This window comes from Primulina eburnea, chromosome 16 (genome assembly GCF_022965805.1).
Source record: "Primulina eburnea isolate SZY01 chromosome 16, ASM2296580v1, whole genome shotgun sequence".
Lineage (NCBI taxonomy): Eukaryota > Viridiplantae > Streptophyta > Magnoliopsida > Lamiales > Gesneriaceae > Primulina > Primulina eburnea.
The window spans coordinates 3,134,701-3,144,548 of record NC_133116.1 but is presented as its reverse complement, the minus strand read 5'-3'; the positions used below and the strand labels follow the sequence as shown (position 1 = coordinate 3,144,548).

Sequence of the window (9,848 nt, the reverse complement as noted above, 5' to 3'; positions counted from 1 at the left end):
TCATAAATGCGAGCAGATTACAACAGAATTATTTCTCACAGACTTCCAAGAACCCATCCCTGTCCAATGCTTCCTTCTCTCTGCATTTATTTTCTTCTCTCCCCCTCGTTATTAATTCTACATTTATTTATTATTTATTTTAGCAAAAAGTTTATTTTTTTATTCAAATAAACTCATGTTTATGATATAATAATGTGCAGCACAGAGGTAATCGATGACGAGGGAAGATCTAGTACGATATAATATATATTAATTATTTTTAGAATCATAATATAATATATTAATTAATTTAAATTTGCATTAAATCAAATCTTCGGGGAGAAAGCCCCTTGCAACTTTTATTTTATTCAGTCAAGATATTCGAATTCAATCCAGTATTCAATGCAGGTCACAACGAAAAACCCTCCGCTCCCATGCAATTGAAAAACAATCCATCTTTGACGACTATTTTTTCAAAATTAACAAAAGTTCAGATTTTAATTTATGCAATTTTCTGACATAGAAAATATATAACAAATTTAATTCCGATTAATCACAAAATTCTAGTAACACCAATTAAAAAGCTACCTCGTCAGTTGTAGTACACCAAACCGACCTCATTCGGATGCGCTGAGTTCTTCAGGAGAACGAGAGATGGCGTCAAGAGACACACAGACATACATATATTCATTCATAGCTTCGTGCATGCAGATATATATATAGATACAAATAACAAATGCATATGTATATCGTGCGTGCTTACCTGCAGATCGACGGAGGGATTCGCGGAGAAGAGAAGAAGAAAGCCTGTCCAATTTCACTGAAAGGGCTGTTTCTTATGGCCGTGGTGGCTTGCGATGTTCCATTTTAGCCGATATCATGGGGTTGTTTTTTAGTGCTTTTCCGAAGACGACGAAAAAGACTGTGACCCTTTTCGCCCATTTATATTGAACTAAATTCAAATAAAGAGATTATTACCTCAATCTCTGCTCGTTTTCCAAGCAAGAGAATCTGCGTGGACACGGGCTAGCGACTTTTCTCCTTTGTGCAACGCAACGTGCTGAATGCCATTTCTCGACATACAGATATTATATTCCAACGTACAATGGTCCTTACCACCCGATAATTGTAAATATACCATATTCAATTTTTGTATATAATTAATTATTTCTTATAAGGTGGGTATTATCAATAAAAAAACCTTTTTTTGATATTTACTAAAACCAATAAATCTATATTACAACTTTAATTGTATTATTATTGTCGGCTCGATTTCAAGGAAAAAATGAGAGGAGAACCGGAGCTTTTATCCGTTTTTATGTTGCAATTAATAATGTATTAGTGATTCATACTTTGAATAAAACCACATTTCGTTGGGTTGAATCAATTTTAATATCTCTATGTGTATATGTAGGTATCAACAAAAAGTTAACAAGTAAAAAAAGACGTCCTATAGTAACGTCAAAATAGTTTAGCCGGGTGGACAGACTCGTTATTTTGGCAATTCAACTTATCTATTTTATGTGTTGGTGGACCGACACGATTTTGAAAGCTCTATCTCATATTAGGTGGGGAGTGGGTCTCATGTGAGACCGTCTCACGGATCATAATCTGTGAGACGGGTCAACCCTACCCATATTCACCATAAAAAATAATACTCTTAGCATAAAAAAGTAATACTTTTTCATGGATAGACCAAATAAGAGATCCGTCTCATTATTACGACCCGTGAGACCGTCTCACACAAGTGTTTTTCATGGGGCGGGCAGGGCCATTTGCAGCCATCCATTAAACTAGCATTTTGGTGGGATTACAAAAATTTAACAAACACATATCATAATCCAAATTTCGTAAAATAATTTTTCTTACGTAAACGCTTAGATCCTCGATTTAAGCATTAGCAAATAATTAAAGAAGTGCAAATATATATATATATATATATATATATATATATATATATATATATATATATATATATATATTTGGTGCTAAAATTAAACATGATCCACGGAGATATAAGTTTCAATAAATTATGTGAAAAAATATAAATCTATCAATACTAGTATTTTTATATGAAAATTATATACAACAATATATATATTTTTGGCTCTACCATTAAAGAGTAGACGTTGATAGTCCACTCGGATGGATACACCCCCCAAACATTATGAAGGGTTCAAAAGCAAGCGACTCACTATCCAAATGAAAGATTATTGATTATCTACCTACAGTGATGAATATGAGCGCGATTGAGGTAAATAACAACTTTTTTATTAAGGGATGACAATAGGATAGAGCGATGATATCTTCTCAATCCACGTCCCCATGGGAATTTATTCTTCGTCTCCGCTTTCATACTCAAATTTTTACTTGTAGAATTTTCACACACTCTAATCGTACATATATTATTATATATACGGACAATTCTATCCAACTCCGGGAGATTTACTCCCTGTCACTAAATAATATATACATTAATACATGTATAGCATTTAAAAATAGCTACAATAATTTTATTAGCGTATATAAATGGGTAGAACATAGAATTTCTTATAATAATTAAATTTTAAAATATTGATTTTTACATTTCATATGATTCTACCACAAAAATAAGAATAATAGAAATGAAAATCTCAAACCTCAAACCTAAAAGTTTTACTATCAAAAAAAATTTCACGTAATTTTTAAATATAAAATATTAAATTTTAAATTTTGAGAATAATAATAATAATATAATGATATAACACATGTTATATACATTAAACGAAATTAGTTTAATGATTAGTTTGGTTGATTTAGGTTAAAGTAGTGTGAAATGTAATAATAATAATAAAAAAAAGACACGCGTAAAAAAAAAAGTAAAGGGGAGTACCTCACTTGGTGTAAGATAGAATTGGCCGGGAGTACAGAATTGGCCTTATATATACTAATACATTTATTAATGTAATATCTTCTTTGCTTTACTTGCTTATAATAGATTGAATAAAGGGCTCGTTTCACGGCACATTTCTATTTAAATTTAAATTGACATTTCAGTACTATTTATCCCTAAAAAATGATTAATTTTTTAGGCGGAAACATGTATAACCAATTATAGTGGGGGGAATTACAATTTCGAGTATATGTATTGTGTTTTTGAAATTTTGATTTTTATATTATTAAAATTAAGTTTTAGACGTGTCTTAATTCAAGTCTAGAGATGTAAACAATCTAAACAAAGTCAAACAGCATCAGACTTGAACTTGGTTTAAGTAAGGATTGATAGAGGCTCGAACTCGACTCGAGCTTTTATCATCAGGCTCGAGTTCGAATTGTCTTAAAACTACTAAGCTCGTGAAAAGCTCGAACTCGACTCATTAAAAACTCGTTTATCATGTTAATCAAGCCAAACTCGAGTTTGATTCATTAATAGCATGTTTAACAAGCCTGACTTAAGCTTGACTCATTTTCGAGCTCTTAAAACATACAATGAAGCTCGAGTTAGAGCTTGATTCGATATTGGTAAAGATTATATATATATATATATATATATATATATATATATATATATATATATATATATATATATATATATATATATATATATGCGAGCTCGCGAGCCTATTAACAAATATGTTTATAAGCTCACAAGTCGAATATCCTTAGACTTGAGATTGGTTTGATTAAATTATCGAGCTCGAGCTTATCTTGATATGATTAACAAATGAACTCAAACATGCTTTTTATCGAGCCGAGTTCCGAATAGCTCACGACGATTTTGGTTCGTTTACATCTCAACGGCTTGAACATTAGAAAATAATGGAATTGATAGTTTTTTGCATATTCATGTTTCCCTTGTGATGCTCCATGCCATTTTATAACTATCGGTATTTTCATGGACATCATGAACATTCCACATAGATAAATTAAAAACCTTAGAGTGGATTATTCCAATTTAGCAATTAAATCATTACAATAATATGGATTCAAAATTATATTTTTCTTATCAGGCTAATATGGGCCAACCCAACCCAGACATTGCTGGGGCCGTCCTTTTCTGATCCTTTCTGGCCCGTTTGATACATCAAAATTTGGGGATAAAATCATGTGATAAATAATGGGCGCTCATATGTTCGTACTAACATTTTATAAAAAAACATTAAATTCTTGTCAGATATTTGTGTAAACACACATAGGTGCCCATTATCCAACATTATATAAATAAATAAATAAATATATATATATATATATATATATATATATTTATATATATGTGTGTGTGTGTGTGTAAAATTACATATATTTTTTTATAAAGCAAGATTACATTTTTTTATGAGATTAACGAAAGAGTAAATCTCTTGTGAGAGAGTTTTACGAATCTTTATCTATGAGACAGGTCAATCCTATCGATATTCACAACAAAAAGTAATACTCTTAGCTTAAAAAGTAATATTTTTTCATGGATTATCCAAATAAGATATCCGTCTCACAAAATTTGACACATGAGACCATCTCACACATATTTTTGTCATAACAAAATCAATTCTTTGATAAGTAATATTTATACTTTTCATTTGAGCATAAATTTTCCCAAACCTAACATGTTAAGTCTTCGTTATAATTTTGGTAAAACGAATTTAATAACGTATTTTTGATTATTGAAACAATTTTTTTAAAAAAATTAATTATAATTTTATAGGTAAAATGTAATAATATATATTTGATACACAGTTATATTTTTAGGTTGTTAATTGTGAAAAAAATTGGCATCTTTTCTTAGTATTTGTATTACTTATTTGAATTAACTATACTATTTAATTTAATAAACACCCTTTCACTACTAACATAAAAAAAATTAAATAAAAGATATTAAGACAAAGTGAGATGAATAGTTTTTTAAAAGACATAATTCAGTGCACTAGTGTGAAATCTATGGCTGTTAGTTCCATTGGGAGCGTTACACGGAAGAGAAATGATTCAATCCCATGAACAACAAGCCCTTTCATGTCATCCAGAGCTCCTACAATTTCCGTCTCTTTCTTCGTCTCACTTACTATATTTTCCTTAAAATTCAGTGTTAAAAATTATTTTAAGACAGCCCACTAATGGAAAAATCAGGCTATGAAGTTTTCCTGCTTTAATCGAAAGGTATCATGCTAATCTTGGTGTATTTTCTTGTTAATTTTCAATGTTTCTGGCTTGGGTTTGGATCTTGATTCTGGGACGTTTATGATTTGGGAAAAGCTTGTCGTTGATGTGAAAAAGGTGGTTGTTTTCTTGAGGAAAACTGGAATGGATGCATTGTTGTTTGATTTCTTTAATTTCTTGGATTTTACGATGTGATGATTTTGGTTTTCTAGGTCGATTGTGAATTTCCGGTACGATGATTTGCTAATCTTTGTGGCTCAAGAGAGATAGTGATGTGTGATTATTTGCTGATGTTTTTATTCTGCTCTCCCACTAATTTCCATTGTTTAAGTTTTACAGCTTCTTTAATTAGATCTCATATGGAGTCTTTGTTACTCCATTCTTCCATCTGGCTTTAATAAATGTTGGAGGAGAAAATTTATTGTCGAAGGACTTAATGTGTGGAGGAGTGGGACTGAACATTTACAAAAATTTTACATGAAATTCGAAGATTTGTGCAGAAGCAAGATTATTTTTTTCAGTACCATTCCTTTCCTGAGAATATTTTTTTATCAGAACTGGTGAAATTGAGACTTTGAAACAGTGGATTTCTAACGGAATTCAGGTTCATTCGTTGATATCCTATTCTATGTATGTATATTTTCTTAAGAGTTAAGCTCTTCGTTTGGATAATTGAAGTTTATGGACTCATGAATACAGTGGCCTGGTAACTTAAATTTATCATCGGGCTATAATTTTATGAGTATTAAAATCTTGTTTCCAAGAATTTTTAAAATGGGTGAAAAAAGATTTTTTTTTTTTTTTTGGAAACAAGAAATTGCTGAGTCAGGACACAATGACTTGATTGGTTTGCCAACGTCTGGTCTTCACGTGGATAAATTTTCTGATAACTTTACATCTAGGAAATTTTCGCAAGCTTGTGCAGTTGTGCAATGGACGATGTGTGCTCCAGTTTGAGAAGATGGGAGGATATGAATCATGATATTTTGGTTAAGATTTTCCAAACCCTGGACATCTTTGATTTGATCTTGGGGATTGGTCAAGTTTGTAGCACTTGGAGATTGGCGGCTTGTGACCCTTTACTCTGGAGGACTCTTGATTTGTCGATGCTAAAGTCAAACTTCATTAAATTACCGTTAGACCCATATGTATACGTGGATGGTCCTTCGGATAAGACGTTGACTCGGGTTTTGAAGATTTCCTTAAATCTAAGCCGTGGAAACGTATCGACAATAATTTTTCACTACGATCTCTACATCAGCAATGATCAGTTGACTTACGCAGCTGAAAGGTAACCTGAAACTTGTAGTGTGTCCCGATTTAGTGAAACAGGGGAATAATGCAACTAACCGGCTGTATTGCAGGTCCCCTCGTCTCAAACGTCTGGTCATGCCTGCATGGAATAGAATAAAGGAGGGAATATGTCATGCAATTCATATATGGAAAGATCTTGAATCGCTAACAATGCCTAGCATATCAAACCCTCCAGTTCTAATGGAGGAAATTTCGGAAAATTGTAAGAATTTTTCCGAATTGAAGATAATGGGACCCTTTGATGTTTGCTTCGCTTCAACACTCGTTGCATTTCTACCTAACTTGAAAGTCTTAAGCCTTCGATGCTCGATGATTTTCAAGGATGCTTTAGTTATTATCTTGGATGGATTGAAAGGGCTAGAAGTTCTCAACATATCTCATTGCCTACTTGTTGATGCCCCTCCACCTCCTGCCACAAAAAACGTCCCCCGGAAGCTTGACAGCACAATTCTCGAAAGGACAAGAAAGTTGAAAAAATTTATATCATGTATGAACGATTCCTGTGTGATGTGCCAACGCGCTAGAAATGACGAAGGGTTGATGAGGTGGTACAAGTACGAGGAAGATCTTTGGAAAGTAGATGAAGTGAGATCACTCGCGATCTGATCCTACCCTCTTAGTGGCTGTTTGAACGCAATAATAGGTGCAACATTCGGGACGATGAACTAAGATCTATGTAGATGGTAAATTCTAAATACAAGTCATTTTGCATGAAACCATAGTTGATAGTAGATCGGAGGCGGTTTATTTTCTTGTTTATCTGATGGGTTGAACCTGTGACGATTGAGGTCATACATGTATGTAGGTTGTTCCAACGACTAATGAGTCGTTACATCTCGTTGTTGTAGATTCTAGGGCTGTACATATATTGTGTGTGCTGATACTTGGTTGTTTAATAATGAGACTTCGTTTATTGGCTTTTCTTGCTATTTCATTCATTGTTTTTTCAGTTTTGGGTGAACAATATCAAAGGAGCAATGATCAGGCATAAGGTGTGTGAATGAGCTTATGTGTATGTATATGACTTCAAATGACTGTATTCTAGCCCACCCATACGGAAAAGTAGCTTAAAGACATCCCCTGATGAGTGAATTAAGTTAATGTTTTATCAATAGGCAGCACGCTTTCTCGGGCGAGTATGTCACACTAAATTCGTCCACTACAATTTACCTGATTAACGTAATTTACAGACTATCGCATTAGTCCAAGAGTTTACCTAACGTGCACAAAAAATTAGCGACAATAAGTTCAGCGTCATTAAAAAATTAGCTTAAATACATCCTATATCTATATAAATATATGAATGTGAATTGTGAATTTACATACATATCCTTACCCTCATTTAATAATAATCATTAATACATAATTTCTTTTTCATATTCTTTTAATAATAATCATTAATATATTTTTATTTTAAATTAAAAATTAATTATTTTATTATTAAATTGACATCAAATTCACAAAAAATCACTGTCATAATTACTTATTTATTTTTTTGTTTTTTCATCTATTTAATAATAATCATTTCTTTTTCATATTCTTTTAATAATAATCATTAATATATTTTTATTTTAAATTAAAAATTAATTACTCTATTATTAAATTGACATCAAATTCACAAAAAATCACTGTCATAATTACTTATTTATTTTTTTTGTTTTTCATCTATTTAATAATAATCATTAATATATATATTTTTCTTTTTCATATATTCTTTTAATAATCATTAATACATTTTTATTTTAAATTTAAAATTAAATTAATACATATTTTTTTTCATATATTCTTTTAATAATAATCATTAATACATTTTTATTTTAAATTTAAAATTAATTACTTTAATATTTATCTATATCTATATCTATATCTATATAAATCTATATCTATATAAATATATGAATGTGAATTGTGAATTTACATACATATCCTTACCTTCATTTAATAATAATCATTAATACATAATTTCTTTTTCATATTCTTTTAATAATAATCATTAATATATTTTTATTTTAAATTAAAAATTAATTACTTTATTATTAAATTGACATCAAATTCACAAAAAATCACTGTCATAATTACTTATTTATTTTTTTTGTTTTTTCATCTATTTAATAATAATCATTAATATATATATTTTTCTTTTTCATATATTCTTTTAATAATAATCATTAATACTTTTTTATTTTAAATTTAAAATTAAATTAATACATATTTTTTTTCATATATTCTTTTAATAATAATCATTAATACATTTTTATTTTAAATTTAAAATTAATTACTTTAATATTTACATTGACAACAAATTCACAGAAAATCAGTATCATAAATACATATTTATTTTTTGTTTTTTCATATGATAATCATTAATATATATATTTTTAAATTTTAAATTATTTACTTTAATATTTACATTGATATCAAATTCACAGAAAATCACTATCATAAATTTATAAATTTAAATAAATTGTTAGTATTACAAACATTAAGGTAATAATGGGAAGACGAATAGAGATGAGTGTGATTGAATAAAATTAAATTATTAATAAATATTAAGGTAATATAAAACATTTTTTTCTCATTTAGAATGTAGATATATTTAGATTACTTATGTATCAACAAAAATACGTGATTTAGAGAAAATGTTTGTATGTAACTGATTTCATTGCAAACATTTAAGTTATTTAATCAATTTTCAATATATGATGCTAAATACATATTACTAAATAATATATTATCTATTAATCTATTAAATATATGACTTTCTTTTGTGAGCTTACTATTATATTATTTTTTTATTTTACAATTTGTCATGTTAATGGTGCTATTTAAGTCATTTTTTATCTTAGTTTAATAAGATCATTAATAGTGTATTTAACTCAATCAAATTAATTATTATTTTAATTTACTTTTAAATTTAATTTTAATTACTTAAATTTATACATTGCCATCAAATAATAATAGGAAGACAAAGGGAGATGAATCGGATTGAATAAAAATAAATTATTAATAAATATTTGGTCACTTTTTTTATAAATGCTGCTAAATAAATATTACTAAATAATATGTTCCATTTGATCATTTTGTGTTCTTGCAATGAGAGGAGTTTTTTTACCCTAGCGTTAACATGTTTGATTATTTTATGTCATTTGTATTGATCATGTAATTGTTTTTACATTGTTTATGTGATTTATTTGTTTGCACAAAGAAAAGAGAAAATAAAATCAAATATCCAACAAAAATGGTTATTTTTCAATTTTTTATTGTTGAGATATTTTGTTAATTTTTAAACACATAATGCATGTTTTCTGTTAATTTGCTTAGATTACTTAGTTTGAAGTGACTTAGAAAATATTAAAAAAATTGAAATATTTCTTTGTTTTTACCTTATGTCTCAGAATATCAAGATATAATGTTTTTTAATTTATTGA

At 28.9% G+C, this 9,848-nt stretch overlaps 1 protein-coding gene across 4 annotated transcripts; it reads left to right on the top strand.

Annotated features, from left to right (window-relative positions):
• The first annotated feature begins 4,851 nt into the window (after positions 1-4,851).
• Positions 4,852-7,341, top strand: LOC140816879 (F-box/LRR-repeat protein At3g48880-like). Of its 4 annotated transcripts, none has more exons than XM_073176368.1 (3): positions 4,852-5,106; positions 6,009-6,397; positions 6,471-7,341. In XM_073176368.1, the coding sequence occupies exons 1-3, from the start codon at positions 5,080-5,082 to the stop codon at positions 7,024-7,026; spliced, it is 972 nt and encodes a 323-aa protein (XP_073032469.1). In that variant the 5' UTR covers positions 4,852-5,079; the 3' UTR covers positions 7,027-7,341. The 4 variants fall into 4 exon arrangements, with proteins under 4 accessions (XP_073032469.1, XP_073032473.1, XP_073032471.1 ...); XM_073176372.1 differs by having other exon boundaries at positions 5,921-6,397; XM_073176370.1 differs by having other exon boundaries at positions 5,662-6,397.
• Positions 7,342-9,848: the final 2,507 nt, after the last annotated feature.

Bases quoted from the DNA above. Each gene is read 5' to 3' on its own strand.
- LOC140816879 (XM_073176368.1), top strand. From the start codon at position 5,080: ATGAAGTTTTCCTGCTTTAATCGAAAG. The intron at 5,107-6,008 runs GTATCATGCTAA...CTTTACATCTAG, and splicing joins TTTCCTGCTTTAATCGAAAG to GAAATTTTCGCAAGCTTGTG. The intron at 6,398-6,470 runs GTAACCTGAAAC...GCTGTATTGCAG, and splicing joins TTGACTTACGCAGCTGAAAG to GTCCCCTCGTCTCAAACGTC.